Source organism: Meles meles, chromosome 4, assembly GCF_922984935.1.
Source record: "Meles meles chromosome 4, mMelMel3.1 paternal haplotype, whole genome shotgun sequence".
Lineage (NCBI taxonomy): Eukaryota > Metazoa > Chordata > Mammalia > Carnivora > Mustelidae > Meles > Meles meles.
This window is the reverse complement of record NC_060069.1, coordinates 26,151,237-26,169,290: the sequence shown is the minus strand read 5'-3', so window position 1 is coordinate 26,169,290 and position 18,054 is coordinate 26,151,237. Positions and strand designations below refer to the sequence as shown.

The window sequence follows — 18,054 nt, the reverse complement described above, 5'->3', positions numbered from 1 at the left end:
TTATATGAACATACTGCCATCAGCTGTTTTTGCCAGACTTAGGAGAATTACTGGGAAATGGGGAATGTGTATTTTCAGAGTGGTTTAAACAGTTTTAAGTTCCCACCAGCAATGCAGGACACTTTTTGTACATCCTAACGCTTATTTTATGCATTTTAGCCAACCTGATAGTATGTTCTTTACACATACTGCCATTTGGAGTTCTTTTGTTCTTAAGAACTACACAAATTCGGGGCACCTGGGTGGCTCAGTGGGTTAAAGCCTCTGCCTTCGGCTCGGGTCATGATCCCAGGGTCCTGGGATCGAGCCCCACATCAGGCTCTCTGCTCCGCAGGGAGCCTGCTTCCTCCTCTCTCTCTGCCTGCCTCTCTGCCTAGTTGTGATTTCTCTCTGTCAAATAAATAAAATATTTAAAAAAAAAAAAAAAAGAACTACACAAATTCTAGATATGTCAGTTATGGGTTAGGTGGTGATAGTTGCCCAAAATACCAAGTATGTGCTTGTGGTCCTAGGGCTTAAGTATTAAAAGGCCACTGCACAAAGGTGTAACTCACATTACCTGATTTCAAGACTTACTGAAAATTTAGTATATAGTCTGTATATATAGTCTTCCACCTCAAGCCATATACAAAAAGGAACAACAGATTACAAACCTAAAAGTAAATTCTATAAAACTGAAAGATACAAAATGGAAAGTGGGCTTGCCTTCTATAATGTTTGCTAGTGTAGTCATTTTGTCAGTAGATAGGGTCATAAAAGCATTTTAAAAAGTATTTCCTTGGGGCGCCTGGGAGGCTCAGTGGGTTAAAGCCTCTGCCTTCGGCTCAGGTCCTGATCCCAGGGTCCTGGGATTGAGCACCCCATGGGGTTCTCTGCTCCGCAGGGAGCCTGCTTCCTCCTCTCTCTCTGCCTAGTTGTGATTTCTGTCAAATTAAAAAAAAAAATATTTCCTTCAGCAGGATATGGGCCTGAGCTTTGATCCATGTTCATCTCATTTTGTCAAAAAACAGATGATGTTTTATCTAGCTTGTTTGAGTAATTAAGATAGTGTGCTGAGGTTATAAGGGAATGCACTGTGTCACACTTAGTCACTCTGGTTCCCATTTGATCTCCAGCTTTCACTGAAACCAATTTCACAGAAGCAGACACTTGATATTCTAATCAAAAGACCTCCAGTTTCTTTTTAAGATTTAAGGATAACTCTCCAAGAAAATTCCATATATTCTAAGTATTTCTACTTCTGACTGTGGTAGATTAGGGAGTTTGGGCCAATTCCCTGGCTAAGAACAAGTAGAAAAGATAGGCAAGACATAACATCTGCTTTAAGACTTCATAGAACCAAGATACTATCACCAGCCCAGAATCTAGAAGATGGAACTCCCGAGAGAGAAGCTTGGCATTTGGAGCCATTTCCCCCTGGAAATTGGGAGATACCAATCATTTAGTAACCTCACAGAACTAGGAGGATAAATGCTGATATTTAAATCTGCATGGGTGTGATCCTGGAAGAGTTTCTGTCTAGGAACAATGAGCTAGCCCTTAACCTAGGGGTGGCAGGCTAGTTTTGTATCTCTCTTGAATTGGATTAAGGTAATCCTGGCTTGCTGGTTTCCTAGGTAACTAGGCAGAAACCAAATCCTCTCTAGAAGGGAAAACAAACTAGGCCTTGAACTTCCTCAAACAATTTCTTAAAATATGTTTAGAACATAGAAAAATGCCTGTATGTTGGGGGATAAGATCACATGAACAACAGAGAGGAAAAAACCCCCCACACATAGAAACAAGAAACACAGAGCTCTAGACTGTGGATTTATTCAGTAGAAGCTTAAAACACCTATGCCCACTATGTTAAATAAAAGACTGAAAATGTCAGTGGGTCAGCTGTAAACTATAAAAAGAAACATGATAGGATAAATTCTAGAATTGAAAAACAATAAGTAAAATAAACCAATAAATGAGTTTAACATCAGATTAGCCATAAGTAATGAGAGAATTTAAGGAGAAAATACACAGAATAGAGAAGCAAAAGGAGGGAGAGAACCAAATAGTGTCTATATTTAATCAGAATCTCAGAGAGCAGAGAGAATGGCAGAGAAGCAAATAATATTTAAAGAGAGGACTAAGAATTTTAAACTTCGGTGTTGAAAACCAACAACCTCAACAAATCTGAAGTAGACACCTAAGTCCGAAAAAGATATATCATGCAATCATCTTAATAAAGCTGATATAACACTATTAATTATTAGACAAAATAGGCTGTAACAAAAAAGTGTTACTGAAAATCGGGTATTCCCCCCAAATTGAAGGTTCAACTTACCAAGAAACTTCCAAGTGTATGTAACACCTAATAACATAGGTTCAAAACACATAAGGAAAAAATTGATAGCTCAAGAACACTTAGGCAAATCTGTTACCAGTCTACAATTTTAATACATCATCCTTGGAAAGTATATTTCAGGGACATACATACATACACCTCTATAGACTATATGTTGGGCCAGAGAGCAAATTTCAACCATTTTCAAAGGGTTAAAAATCAGAATCTGACCACAGGCAATTAAGGTAGAAATGGATAATAAAAGGATAACTAGAAAATCACATTTGAATATCAAGAAATGTACATCTAATCCATGGTTCAAGGAAAGTACAATGGAAATTAAAATATACATTAAATAATAGTTCACATCAAAACCTGTGAGAATGGAATTTAAGCTATATTTGGAGTAAATTTATAACTTTAAATTCATATAGTGGGAAAAGAAATCAAATAAAAGAGCACCTCCTGTCCAAGGAAATAGGAAAAAATGGACACAAATTAAATAAAAACATACTGTAGAAAGTGTCAGCAAAGCCATAAACTGATAGGAAAGGGAAAAAAAAATAACAAAATTGATTTAAAAATGCCAAAGAAAATGAGCATGATACTGAGGGAGAGGACAGAGACAGAAACACACAGGGATGTGAGGGGGTGGAAAAAAAAAAAAAAACAACCAAAAAAACCAGTGTTCGGAATGAAAAGGACATCATTACAGAATCTGCAAACATTAAAATTCAGTGACGAGCAACAATTTTAAGTCAACCTATTTGAAAATTTAGATGAAATGGACAAATTCTTTGAAAAACACAATTTAAACAAAACATGTCAGTTTTGTTTTTATGTGTAAGTAAAAAAAAAATCCTGTCTATAAAATAATTAAATCTGCAATTAAAAATCTTTGCACAAAGAAAAATCTAGGCCCAGATGTTTTACTAGAAAATTCTATCAAACACTTTTATTTCAAGCATGCAAATTTAGTTTTAAAACTGAACAAAAGTCTCTAATTCGCTGTATTAACAGAATAAAAGAGAAAAATCAGACTCATCTCAGTAAATGAAGGGGAAAAAACCCATTTGATAAGATTCATTCATGATAAAAACTCAGCATATGGAAAAATACCAAAAATACCAAAAACTTCCCAGATGAGGGAAGCCTGGGTAGCTCAGCTGGTTAAGCTTCTGCCTTGGGCAAAGGTTATGCGTGATCCCAGGATACCAGCTAGCGCTGATTCCCAGCCCCTGGGCTCCCTGCTCAGCGGGGAGTCTGCTTCTCCCTCTCCTCCCTCTTGGTATTCCTTCATGCTCTCTGTTGCTATCTTTCTCTAGCTCCCAAATAAAAAAATGAAATCTTTAAAAAAAAATAAACAAATGGGAGGCTAGGTGGCTCAGTTAGTTGAGCATCTACCTTCGGCTCAGGTTATGATCCCTGGGTCCTGGGACTGAGCCCCACGTCAGGCTCCCTGCTTCTCTCTCTCCAACCCGCTTGTGCGCAAGTGATCTCTCTAATAAAATTTTGGGCGAAACAAAACTTTGCATATGAGACAAGACAAAACACAAATGTTACCTTTTCTATGCAGTACTATACTAGATGTCCTATCAGGGCAGCATAAGAAAAGAAATATAACCACCAAAAAGGGAGAGAGAAAATTACCATTATTCCTCAATTATGATGGCACATGTTTATAATAATCTGAATTCTTAGAATTCAACAGGTTGTGGAGTATGACTTCAACATAGAAAACTGAATTTTCTATAAGTTGACAAAAATAAAATTTTGTAAGACATCAAAAAATAACATACACTGTAATAAAACTTATGAAAACGTGCAACTCCTATTTAAAAACTGGAAAACAAATTAAAGATGACCAAACCCTAAATAAATTGAAGGATATCCCATGTTCATAGACGACACAATATTTTAAAGGTGTTCAGATTATTCTCCAGTTTCAATGCCCAATCAAAACCCTGACAAGGTTTTTTTTCCCTTTTTTTTGGTGTTACTAAACAACCTGGTTCTGAAATTTATATAAAAAAAAGCAAAGGACCATAAACAGCCAAGGGAGGATTAAAGAACAAGGTTGGGATGGAAGAGGGACTTGCCTTACTGTATCTTAATTATCTTAAGGCTACAGTAAGTCAGTAAGAACTCTATGTAACAGACTCCAGAAATAGACTCTTAGACACTTGATTTATACTACATAGGAGTACTGCAGAGATGTAGGAAAAGGATTTTTTTTTTTAAAAGAAGTGGTGCATAATTAGGTGTACATATGCAAAAAAAACCAAAAACCATCCCAAAACAGTTCACTCTGTACTCAACAAATGAATTCCAGGCAGACTACAAAGCTAAATACAAAAGATAAACTTTCTGGAAAAGAATATGAGACTATCTTCACATCTTGGAAGATTTTTTATACAAGGTATAGAAAGCTGCAGGCACACAAAAGACTGAAAAATAAGTCTATGTTAAAACAAATTCTTAGGCAGTTTGCGACACAAACAAGGAAGGGCCCATATACAAGATATATAAAGGACTACGGCAAATAATAAAAGAAAAACCAACAGAAAAATGGACTACAATCATGATTTCCAAGTGGCTATCCTCACCAGTAATCTACAAAAGGCAAATTAAACAAAAATGAGAAATTACTCACCTGCCAGAAAGGAAAAATTAGAAAGATTAATACAGGCTCATTAGGATGTGAGAATTACCAAAACCTTCATATCCTACTTTGCAATTTATTAGGTAAATACCCACCAAAAAATGTATGCATATATGCTCTGAAAGAGATGTAAAAGGATATTCCTGTATTATTTGTAGTATTCTCAAACTGGAAACAATGCGAATGTCCACCAACAATAGAATGTGTGTGCAGTGGGGTAGAGAAACTGACACACACACAAGCAGTATTATCACAGTGAAAATAAAGCAGTTGTGGGGCGCCTGGGTGGCTCAGTGGTTTAGGCTGCTGCCTTCGGCTCAGGTCATGATCTCAGGGTCCTGGGATCGAGTCCCACATGGGGCTCTCTGCTCAGCAGGGAGCCTGCTTCCCTCTCACTCTGTCAAATAAATAAATAAAATCTTTAAAAAAAAAAAAAAGAAAAGAAAGCAGTTGCATGCAGCACTCTGGATCAATTTCATAAAAACTGAATACAAAAAATACTTTGATTCCATTTGCATTGTTTAAAATGTAGATGTAGTTATGTTTAGAGAGAAATATATAAGTATTAGAACCAGAAATCCATAATTACTATGAAAGCTAGGAGAGAGGGACAGGCCAGTGACTGTGTAATGGGCATGAGGAAACTTCTGGAGTACTGGCACCGTTCTGTTCTCTTGATCTGCGTTGTGGTTACAAAGTTGCTTATTTTGTGGTAATTCACTAAGGTATACAATTTTGTGTTCTTTTTTGTTATACTTCACAGTAACAAGTTTACTTCAAAAGAAAATTAAACATCATGATTTGTTTAGGGATGGTTTGTCTCAATTTCCTACCATCTCAATTGCAATGGCTGTTGAGCTCTCCATTTATCCACTATTTCACCTACCTTAACTGAGGATTGTGGGCAGCAAGGTCTGACAGGTGACGTTAATTCTTGAGACTGGTTGCATGACAGAGAACTCAAAAGTACTGAACTGTACATTTAAAAATGTACAGATGTAAGATAGTAAATTGTTATATATTTTTTGCCACAAACAAAACTTAAAAAAGAGAATAAGGTACAATAGCTCCAAATCTCATCTTATGGCCCTTTGGCTATGAAAACTAATACTCCAAAGGTGCTTTTATACTGTTTAGCCCCCTGGCCTCTTGGTCATGGCCTAGGGACTCAAATGAAGTACATCTCCACAACTGCAAACTTAAGTAGGTAATAATGTAAGTTTGAAAACTGAATTTTATCTCTGGATTTGCTGTCTCACTGCCTTATTTATACTCCAAAGCACTCAGCTTTGTTCAATTCTAAAATGTAGAACAAAAAAGCCATTTTATAGCCTAAAACTTCAGGGCTATGATCTCCTCCTTCTGTGATGTATGGTGTTAGTGATCACACATGAATTTAGAGATTTAAAGAATATTCTGAGCCAATTATATATTCCAATGTATTTAAACTGCTATAATTTCACTTTTGTGCTACAATAAAACCACAAATGGGGTTATAGTATGGTGTTTTACTGAACCACTGAACCAAAATGGTGTTCCCTAAAACTGAGAAAGTGGAAGATCATTTCTGCTTTTAATTAGAAAATTCTATGATGAAGACTTGACTGGTTATATACTTTATGGAGCAGGACTTTTGTTAAAGACTTATTCTCATTTATCTCCTCATTTAAAAGAGGTGAAGTTCCTGGTTGGCTAGGCATCTTCCCCGCACCCCCCCCCCCCGCCCCGGTCCTCCCCTTCACTTATTCATAAAAAGTCAAAATGAGATTTTAATTCTCTAGTAAAAAGAAGGAAAAGCAAAACAGTGGGTTGAGGTTGAAGTAATCTAGCACTTTGTTCTTACAACAGTCCTCTCCTTATCTGTGAGGGACATGTTCTAAGACCGCCAATGGATGCCTAAACATGCGGACAGTACCCAACCCTATATATTCTGTATTTTCCTATACATAATACCTACAATACAGTTTAATATATAAATTAGGCACAATGATTAACAATAAAGTAGAATAGGGGCGCCTGGGGGGCTCAGTGGGTTAAAGCCTCTGCCTTCGGCTCAGGTCATGATCTCAGGGTCCTGGGATTGAGCCCCACATCGGGCTCTCTGCTCCGCGGGGAGCCTGCTTCCTCCTCTCTCTCTGCCTAGTTGTGATTTCTGTCAAATAAATATTAAAAAAAAAAAAAAAAATAAAGTAGAATAATGACAAAATCTACTGTAATAAAAGTTAATGTGTGGTCTTTCTCTCAAAAGATCTTATTGTATTTTACTCACCCTTCTCATGATGACGTGAGATAATAAAATACCTATGTGATGAGATGATGTGAGCTGAACGACATGCACTGTGATGTGCGGTAGGCTACTACTGACCTTCTGAAGATGGATCATTAAGGAGGATCATTTGCTTCTGGATCACAGTTGGCTGCAGGAAACTGAAACCAAGGAAAGCCAAAGCACATAGAGGGAGGACTACTATACGCATATTCTCTAAAATCTTTGTAAAAGTGAACAAGGAAGGAATTATGTGTTCAGTACTCTGTAACTCCTTTCAAAAATAAAATTTTTATGAAAGACAACACTTAACACAAAATTTGAATTAACTTTATTTTCCCTACAGTCAACAACTTCTCTGCATTGAATTTTAAAGCAACAAAGTAAAATAAAATCCCCAAATGACAAGGTATCAGAAATCCAGATTTAGTTACACTTTATTTGTGAAAATGTTCAGCCATTTTATTGGTCTGTAAAAGAACCATCATCTGGGTCAAAAATGAATTCTATAAATCAAAGAATATTCTACACTTTGGAAAAGAAAATCAGCAGTAACATTCTCACTGAATATTGTAAATTACACTTTTCTTCATAAAAGGTACATACTATTCTGTACTTTTCCACCAAAAGCAGTGGTAAGTTATGCTTGTTTATATAAAAAAAAGTTATATCCTGTGGCAGGAAAAACCCTTTCTCTTTCACTTTTACTAAACAACTGGAGAAAATTTTCAAGTCTATATAAAGTTGCCTATAAGCTGGAAAATGAACATGTTCAATCTCCATTTATATTTTAGTGCATTTTTTGACAATTGTCACATTTTTAATAAAAGTAAGAAAATGCATATAGCATTAAAGAGTGTTTCATCAAATGCTTTAGGGGTTTAAAAAAATGGAGTGGAGGATAAAATCATTGTGATGGATGAAACTATTATAAAATGAGAGAAATTCAGGCAAAGTTTACAAATCCTTTGTCATTTTGAAGAGTCACAGAAAAGGAACTTTGGATACCTGTCCACTTTAAGGGTTTTCTCCTTAATCTTCTGCATGTAAACATAGTGCTAATCTCAGTGATACCAAACCCCATCCTGGTAAGCAACATTCTGTGCAGTTGCCATGCCCTCCAAAGGATATAAATTTAGCCCTTGAATGAACGAACAATGCATGAGATCTGCTCTGTTGAGTACCTGGTGAAAACAACTGCTAAAAGCAGCAATGTGTCAACATAAAAAACTATTGGCATCAATTAGTTACTCAGAGGTCCATCTTTGAAACAGCAGCTTCTTCTTTGACAGAGCAAACAGTAAGCAACAGAAAATATACATTTGATGAAACAATCTTTGCACTGGAGAAACATGAAAATAAATATAGTTCAAGGAAGTATAATTATTTTTCTAATACCTCTTTCTCAGACCTGTACTAGTTTACTGGTTCAAGAAACTCACATCACATTTTGTCATTTGTATTTTACATATTGCTATTTGGGTAATTCAAAGAAAATGTAGGTCTTGTAAAAAATAAAAACATTGACAAGTATGCATGTGCCAGGGACCAAATTAGAGGGTTCTTTGGTGCAATTAGTCCAAATTCTCAGATTTGAAGGATAATATGTACCAATAAAAAAAATCTGCTGTTAGACATTTACAGCAGTGCTCTGTCTTGCTTCACATTACAAATAGAAAATAGCTGTTCTCAATAAGCCAATCTTATTTTTTAAATCAGGCATTGCCAGGAAATTTTGTACATTAATCTGGACCAGTGATGGTTCTGTACCCTCTGTTGTGAAACATGACATGAGCTAAAGGCAAAGACCGGTTCTCACAAGGACAACTGCTTCAAGTTAGGAACCAGAACAGTGTATTTAAACAGTCTTCTTAGATATTTTCTTGCCCTTCTTAAAAACTAGCTTATTTTTAATGTAGCCACGCTTCCTTTTTGTAGTCTAAAAAAGAAAACAGAACACATGGTATTAGTGTAGGTTTCCCACAGATTAAAAAAATATTACACACATGGTTTATAGCATTTTTATGAAGACTGTCTTAATAAAGCCCTTAGAGTTCATCCTATAGCTGGACTTGAACAATCAATGAGCACCAATAATAGCTCTAAGCTAAGTATGCTTAGAGATTCAAGGTAAATTAGACTAGGTCCCTAGGCTTTAGGATGAAAGCACTTACCACAGTATTCCTCAAATGTATTTCATATATTCCTTACCATCAGGTAAATGAACTCCTTCCTCTCCTCTCAACCACTAAATGCTCAGCTGTAATTATTACATTTCCAGGCATAACAGAATGTAACACTAGACTAAGGAATCAGGAAATGTTAAATGTGGCTCCTGCCTTAGCCTCCAAGAATTAGCTGTGTATTAAAAATACAAAATAACTTCTCAAAGATGAGAAACCAATCACATTTTTACTTTCAACCAAAGTTCAGAAAGTGATGGCCACAGATGTATTTTACTTTCAAGTAAGTCTTACTAATGGGAATGACCCAAACTGAAGCCTGAATGCCTCTGGAAAAATCTCAGGTTGGTTCATCGATAATCATGAACTTTCACTATGTGTAAAATGATGATGATTGTACCTATCTACAAAAATGAAAGAAATAAAATTACTTGGCATATTCTCCCAATTTAGGTAAAAAATAAGAACTTAAAAAATGAGGGGCGCCTCAGGTGGCTCAGTGGGTTAAAGCCTCTGCCTTCGGCTCAGGCCATGATCCCAGGGTGCTGGGATCGAGCCCCGCATCGGGCTCTCTGCTCCGCAGGGAGCCTGCTTCCTCCTCTCTCTCTGCCTGCCTCTCTGCCTACTTGTGATCTCTGTCTGTCAAATAAATAAATAAAATCTTTTTAAAAAGGAAAAAAAGAACTTAAAAAATGAAATACAAAACAAAACCAAACACCAAGGAAAAAATTTCATAGATTAAAAAAAAAAATAAGATTTTTCTAAACACTTCAGGGTCCCAATAAAATACTTCCAGCAGATGTTTTCTGGTGTAAGAAACAAATCACTACAAATGTGTGTTAGAACTTACTGCAAAAGTATTTTCTATGTTACAATCTTAGAAGACTAATCATACAGACACATGTCTGCCACTCTGACACAGCCACAGATACTGAAAAGAGCAAACACTTTCAAATTTAAAGCACTTATCAGAGGCTGAAGACTTAAATACAACTCTTACAGGTGGTTTTAGAAACAGGGTAAATGCTATGTCATGTAATTTATGATGTCAGTTTAAAACAATATAATTTTTTCTAACAGGCACAAGAATACAAGGCAAATGCAGTCCTTCTTAAGGTTATAAAAATTAGCTACTGCTAACTTGTTCATAATTTATGCTAATTTATTAATTTATAAAGGCAAAAAAGTAAAAAATTTCAGAGGGCACAATTTAAAAAGATTCAAACCAGGTCAAGGAGTTAGTTTCCTTATCATTACCTAAAGATTTCTAACATGAAGCCTTTTCTGTAAGATCTTATAAAATGCCCCAGGACTATGTAAGTATGTAACCAGAACCTCAGCGACCCATGCCAAAAAGTCTTTCTCCAGCCCTGGACTGCATACAATTCTTAGTGCCTCAGCCTTGTCAGCTTTGTAGTAGCAGAAGTAAGTTTTCAAATGACTACACAGTCCCAAAAAGTAAAAACTGGGGTGGGGAGAGGAAAGCACATATTCCTCTAGCGCTAGTATAAAACAGAATATAAAGACATGGAAACCTGAGATTCAAAATTCATGTTGTTGGCTCCTAGAATATAGGTTTTGGGCATACAAGGCAGACTAATTTTTATTTATTGATTCATTTACTGATTTGGGGGAAATCATGGGAAGACAAAAGAGGTCAGATTTAGAAAATTCACTATCATCAGTTAGCAAGTTCAACGGCCTTATTTCTCAGAAACGGTAGACTTTAACGGGGCTTAGATGTCTTAAGAATAAGTGCCTTGAGACTGGCAGCATTTATTTTGACTTCTGCACTGATGTGACTCACCAGTTTCTTCTGCCCACATGCCTATGAAAAACCAGATCATTTGTCATTTGATGCAAATACTGTTCAGTGAATTTGATATGACTAACACATGCATGGCAGCTCCATGTGACATATTTAAATTTATCGGTCTAGATATGGTGACTTATACCTGACAGAAAATACTAGTTTAAAAAGTTTCTATTTATATAAATGATCTGTACTTTGAATATATTTTAAGTAATGCAAAGAGAAAGACAACTGCTCTAATGATTAAAAAAAAAAATCCTCATCCAAGCAATGTAAACCTAAGCATCTTTCAAGACTTAAGACTGAAATGGGTCTAATAATTAGTATTATAAGCATAGTACCTTAATATAGAGAGCAACCAATATAAATATTCATTTTTAGTAGCCCATTATAGCAAAGATTAGATCTATTTGGCTTAAGTGAGCAATAATGACCTTCAATAAAATACTTCATCTTATTAAGTATTTATTACAAAAGGACTAGAATAGTCCCATCATCATAATTCCTGTCTACAACCTTTGTCATGATAATTACATTTAAAAATAATTCTTATGATGATTTTTTTAAAAATTCAAGACTACCAATTCAGACTTAGTTTTTACTCAGTAATGCTATAGCAACATCCTAAGAATGGAACATGACAATGCAATGTAAATTTGCTTTGACTAAAAAATGAGAAACCAATCACATTTTTACTTTCAACAAAAGTTCAGAAAGTGATGGCCACAGATGTATTTTACTTTCAAGTAAGTCTTACTAATGGGAATGACCCAAACTAAAGCCTGAATGCCTCTGGAAAAATCTCAGGTTGGTTCATCGATAATCATGATACTATCCAGGAAAGGCTGTTGTTTGGGCTATCTCAAGTGCTCAGTTTGAAAAGAATGGCCTGCTGCTAACTTTGTATATAAGCTATAGTCTACAAAGATCTGGCAAATGAAAATTTATTAGTAATTTTAAGTAACTGTTTTTCAGACAAACCAATGAACTCTGAGTTACCCTTTTACAGACTAATGACTTTCCTTGGCACCCACCTTCTTTGATAAATACTTCTGTTTTGGGAAAATGTTGGTGACTCGAGGTTTATGGTCTAGTGTTTCCCTGTTATCAGGTGCTTTCACTTTATATATCCTCACAAGCCAGTGTTCTGATGTAAAGGCTTCCTCCAAATGTTTGAACTTAATGTCCTTGTTTCCAATCTCAGCATTACGTGTTCGATCAAAACCTGGGGGTGTACGAAAATCCAGCTGCAAAAGTGGCATTAGTATGAGATGTTAACCATACTGGAAAACGTTCAGTATTAGAAGATAGTAAATGTTATAGAGCAAAACTGTCTCCCTTTAAACTAGGAAAACAGAATCAGAGCAATATATCATAACATTTCTCATATGTTGCTAACTAGATAGGAAGAGAGAAATTAAATACAGCAGAATTAGAATTTCACTGAACCCTTAGAGTAGATGAGCAGCCTATGGGCATAAAAAACCAAAACAGCCAACCAGAGGAAATCCATCAAAGCCCACTTTATTAGAGGTATACAGAGAGAAACATGCAGAAGGGATTTCTTTTCTGTTTCAGGGCCTTACTCTATCTACTCTCTCAGCCTGAAAGTTCTTCATCCAGCTTCATTCTGCTAGGCTGGCTCCTCTCTATCCTTTGGTCTCAGCCCAAACACCAGGGAAATATTTTCTTGAAATTGGTGACTGAGAAGTCTCTTCCATTGTTTCCTCATCTTTTACTTTATAGCATTCACTGCTAAAGTTTTTTATGTATTTTTAAAATTACCTGTATCCTCCAGCAGGATGTAAGCTGTAAGATGACTTTATCTTATTCAGAGTGTGGCTTTATCTCCCCAGTATTATTTGTTAAATAAATGCACAAGTAAGCAGCGATACTATATCCAGAAAGTGGAAACTATAAAGGAAGTTAGAAAAGCCAAACCGCGGGAGGATTTATGAGGAATGAAAAAAGGAAAAAGTGGGGAGAAGGGAGAAGATTTTAAGAAATTCTCAGACTACGTTTATGTTCACACAGAGCATGAGCAAATTCAACTTTAAAACAAAAACAAATGCTAATGAGGGTATAACTTGTTCTTGCTTATCTATAAGATAGAAAAGTTGTACTCATGTCTTAAACATTTATTATTAATAGGGAAGATATCAAAATGAACACATGACCGAAGTATGATTTGAAACTGTTGATAAATTTAAAGGACACACACACGAAAAAGTCTTTTGATGCTATCACTATGACCAGAAAAATAATCTTTGAACCATTTTCTGAGATAGCTAATTATCATGGGTTAAGTGCTTCTTTCTTACATGAATTTAGAGACCATGCAGTTGCCTTCAAAGAAAATCAAAACACAAACAAAACCCTAAATCTTGTAGTAAAATTACTGTCTATTTCTTTAAAGCCACCTGCAGAATATAAATATAGTCAATGGTTGTGTAATAGCATTGTATGGTGACAGATGGTAGCGACACTTACGAACACAATGTCTAAACTTGTCCAATTACTACAATGTATACCTGAAATAAATGTAGTATTATGTTGCCAACTGTACTTCCAAAAAAAAAAAAAAAAAACAAAACCAAAACCAAAAAACCAGAAACAGAAAAAAAGCCACTTACAGAGTAATTCCAAATGAATAATAACTACCTTGACCCCTGTATAAAGTTCAACAAGCAATTTTCCCTCTACCTTCTAGTAATCAACCAGAAAGCAACATGAAATCAGGAAGTTTGTGCTGAAATCTTAGTATGAAGGTCTAACCTGGTATTATAGTCATATAATGTAAGAGCTACAAAGAAGCCCAGAAATCAAGTCATCAGTCCAACACCCATTATATACAGACAAAGAAAAGAATGAGTCCAGGGAGGACGTGACTTGTCTAAGGTTTATATAACCTGACAGAGCCAGACCTAAAACCTAGGTAGTACGGCAGGAATGGCAGGAAGTCCACTCTTTTCTTTTTGCCACAATGTCTCTTTACACATTCACACGCTTTGGAGGCCCTTAAGCTTTTGTATGCACATCATTCTAATATTCTAGGAAACTCTTACCCAGATAGTCCCAGCTAGCTGTGATAACAGAACAGGGATAGAGAGGGTATCAGAAGTGACTATATAATTCGACTCTTTCAGACTTTTCACCACCAAATAGCAAAGTAGCCTACTTAAGATCATGTGGTTTCCTACCTAGAAGACCTCTCTCTTACAGAAAAATGTCTTCCAAAAGCATGAGATCAAAAGTTAAGATGGCAAGCAAAGGCTGATTTGAGCCTAGTGTTAATTAATATTTTGGAAAGAAATCTTTGTTCTAAAAAAATTTTCCCCCTAACTTTTTACATAGTAGTTTTAGAAATCTAAATTTAAGGGGGTGTGTGGACTCTTTAGATAGCATATTTTTCTATACAACACAACTAAAACATTCATTATCCTGTTTTCTGGAGGCACACAAGACTACTTTAAAAATATTCCTTTGAATGAAGATTATAGGAAAACTGATGTAACCAACCTGCATTTCTCCAAATCTGTAGTACGACATTTTATACATAAGGCAATTCAACAACGTGGGGGATCCTGCTTTGTCCACACGGAATTCTCCTTGTGGGGTAAAATAGTCACTTTCCTATAAGAAATCAAATTTTTGTGTCAGTTCAATTTAACACATTCAAAGCTACCAGGTTCCCCCCTCTCATTTCCTCATAAAGAAGTAGCTCTTGAGGATCTTCAGAAAGCTATTATTTAGTTATCTCAAAAGATATGGTATTAAAAGATCAATTTATAAATTTAACACGATCTCTAAAAGAAACCTGCAAAAACTATCAAGGGGTTTTTTTTAAGCTGAGTCTAGAAATCACTTATAAAAAATAAACAAGAATGTCTAAGAAAACACAAGAAAAGAACTTTGTTTGATGAGGGAGGGCAGATTTTAAACCATGTTATAAAATCTCAATTATTTAAAAAGAATGGTACCAGTGCATCGTTTAATACCAGGTAGGCTAGTCATTTACCAACTGCTCCATCCTCAACCCTATTACACCTTTTTTGAGTTTTCCTAAAAGTTATTTATTTTTCCATATGAACTCTAAATAATCAGTTCTTTGGTTGGGGAGGAGAATGTCTAAAAAAGTTGTGGTAGTTTTTATTGGAATTACATAAAATTTAGAGATTAACCACTAAGAGGGCCAATTTGGAAATATAGATAGAAATTTCTTGTCTAGGAATTTATCCTACAGAGATATTTACGTATCGGCAAAATGAGTATATAAAGTTATTTATTATACCTCTGTTTATCAAGACTAACAACCTGGAAATAACCTAAGTATCCATCAAGAGGGAAAGGTTAAATACATCATGGTGCACAGACACAACTGAGCAACCACTGTGTTGATGTGCAATAAAGGAATGAAGAAGGCTCTCCACATATTCTAATATGGGATGGTCTCCAAGATATATGACAAAGTGAAGAAAGCAAAAACAAAGTATATACTTTGCTACTCATTACCTGCTTAAATAAAAATCATAAGAAAATAATAAAACATGGGACATTTTTTTTTCCTTGGGGGAGAGGATAAATTTTTATTGTATATCTCTTTATATTTTATTTATTTTTAAAGATTTTATATTTATTTTAAATATTTATATTATATATAATAAACATAAATATTTATATTTATTTTAAAGATTTTATAGGATGCCTGGATTGCTCAGGTCATGGTCCCAGGGGCCTGGGATGGAGCCGAGCCATCGAGCAAGATGGACTTCTTGCTCAGCAGAGAACCTGTTTCTTCCTCTCCCTCTACTCCTCCCCCACTGCTCATGCTCTCTCTTTACAAAAAAATTAAATAATTTATTTGGGACAAGAGAGAGCGAGAGCATGAGTATGGGAGTAGGGAGGGATAAAAGGAGAGGGAGAAGCAGACTCTCTGACTCCCACTGAGCAGGGAGCCAGATGAGGGGCTTGATCCTAGGACTCTAAGACACTTAACTAGCTGAGCTACCCAGATGCCCCTGTTTTTTATTTTTAAATCATGTGAATGTATACTTATTCTCAAAGTTCAAAAATACTCAACTTAAAAGCATGGAACCTGGATCATATGTCATAATTTTAACACTGCTAAAGCAAATCCATAAATGGAAATCACATACTAGAAAAATGAGGATTAATGTAATACAATGAAGTAGTGTTTTAAAATCATAGTTAAGGGAAACCATCACAGCATTTACAGCTGAACAGAAAGTTGGGAGCTTTACTTCATCCCTGTCATATGACACACATACATACATTTTCCCAAAAGTTTCTTTTATTCTGGATCAGTGGTGAATCTTACTCTCGTCTTTTGTCCCTTCATCATGTAACCACAATGCTGGGTGCCCATCCTCTATGAGCTCACAACCGAGAGTGAGAGATATCTTAGAATCTATTAACGAGACAGGCTGCATGTGATCTGATGATAAACAAACACACAGATGCACCAGAGAAGGGCTTTGGGAGAGTGGATAAATCTGTGGTAGGAAAAGTATTCTAAGAAAGAGAAGAGTATATAAACACAGGTATCACATAAGTCAAAGAAAGAAACCACAAGGCAAATCTCACAGGCTGGAGTAGATTGACGGATGGGAAAAAGTTGAGAGGGACAAGAGGCCAGAAAAATAAAGGAGAATATTAAGGGCTTTACATTCCAAGCAAAGGAGTTTGGATTTTATACCACTGCTTCAGTAGAGAGTATTTCAGACCAACCCCTAGGCTGAGCTTCATCTATATCCCCTACAAATTTTCACAACAGCACCACAAATTAATTATTCCTGGCCTTTCCATTAGTGACAATCTATGCTACCTTAGTCACCATTATAACACCAGAACCAAGAATGAGATCTAATGCTTCAAGCATGTAATGCTGACTGGACAAAAATAAGCTGCCCATAGCACCAAGCTGACAGTGGGGTTTTAGTTCTAACCCTCATCTCTCTGATTTTAAAACTCTTAATATACTAAAGGCTTTTAAGTTGGACAACGACATGATCAATGTCATGTTAGGGACAGGAAACAAGACTGAGGCAAAAAGAACAATCTCAAGGTTACTGTCCTATTTCAGGTTTATAATCATAAAGGTTAGTATCAAAGTAGAAGCAATGTAAATGGAAAGAAAGGGCAGAACTGAGAGGTTGTAAAGGAGTAAAAAGCAAGAGTCTTGGGAGGGGACAGTTTCACAGGAGAAAACAGTAGTATCAGTGAATTTCAAAAGTTTTAAACCTGGAAAAATGCTCAATGTTTTACTATTTCAATAAATAGTAAAGTCAGAGTAAGAGACTAATTTAGGGAATAAGATGATGAAAATAAATATGATACAATTAGAAAGATAAGACAATTACGAGGACACTGGCAGCTGTCTCACACATGTAGAATGGTCAGGTTTCTTACCCGAATGTCTTTGGGATGTTCCCCTTCAGCTATCCTAACCATCCAGAGAAACTTGTTGATGTCATCACCAGAATAGCCAATAACTCCTCCAAAAATAACCAAAACATAATCTACATCCAGACTCCTCATGATTTTATAGGCTGCTGATTCATTTGAAGACATAGCTTTTCCCACCTACAGAAAAATGAGAATGTGTGTATTTAGTCCCACAGTACACTAAAAATAAAAATGAATGAACATTGGACAGAATGCACCTCAAGAGTTCGATTTACATGGAATTCTTTTCTAAGAGATGATTTGCTATGAATTCAACAAATTTACGAAGTTCTATAAGCACTTCACTTACTACAACCAATTATGGCAGGAATGTCAACATCTGAATAT

General features: G+C 35.7%; 1 protein-coding gene across 1 annotated transcript in view; it reads right to left on the bottom strand.

Moving 5' to 3' along the window:
• Positions 1–7,553: 7,553 nt before the first annotated feature.
• The window catches only part of STT3B (STT3 oligosaccharyltransferase complex catalytic subunit B), a 105,495-nt gene continuing 94,994 nt past the window's right edge, over positions 7,554–18,054 (bottom strand). The window contains exons 13-16 of the mRNA XM_046002601.1: positions 17,671–17,844; positions 14,761–14,874; positions 12,276–12,488; positions 7,554–9,184 (exon numbers count right to left, since the gene is read on the bottom strand). Of these exons, the coding sequence (XP_045858557.1) occupies positions 9,104–9,184; positions 12,276–12,488; positions 14,761–14,874; positions 17,671–17,844 (582 nt within the window). The 3' untranslated portion in view covers positions 7,554–9,103. The remainder of the gene's footprint in view (positions 9,185–12,275; positions 12,489–14,760; positions 14,875–17,670; positions 17,845–18,054) is intronic.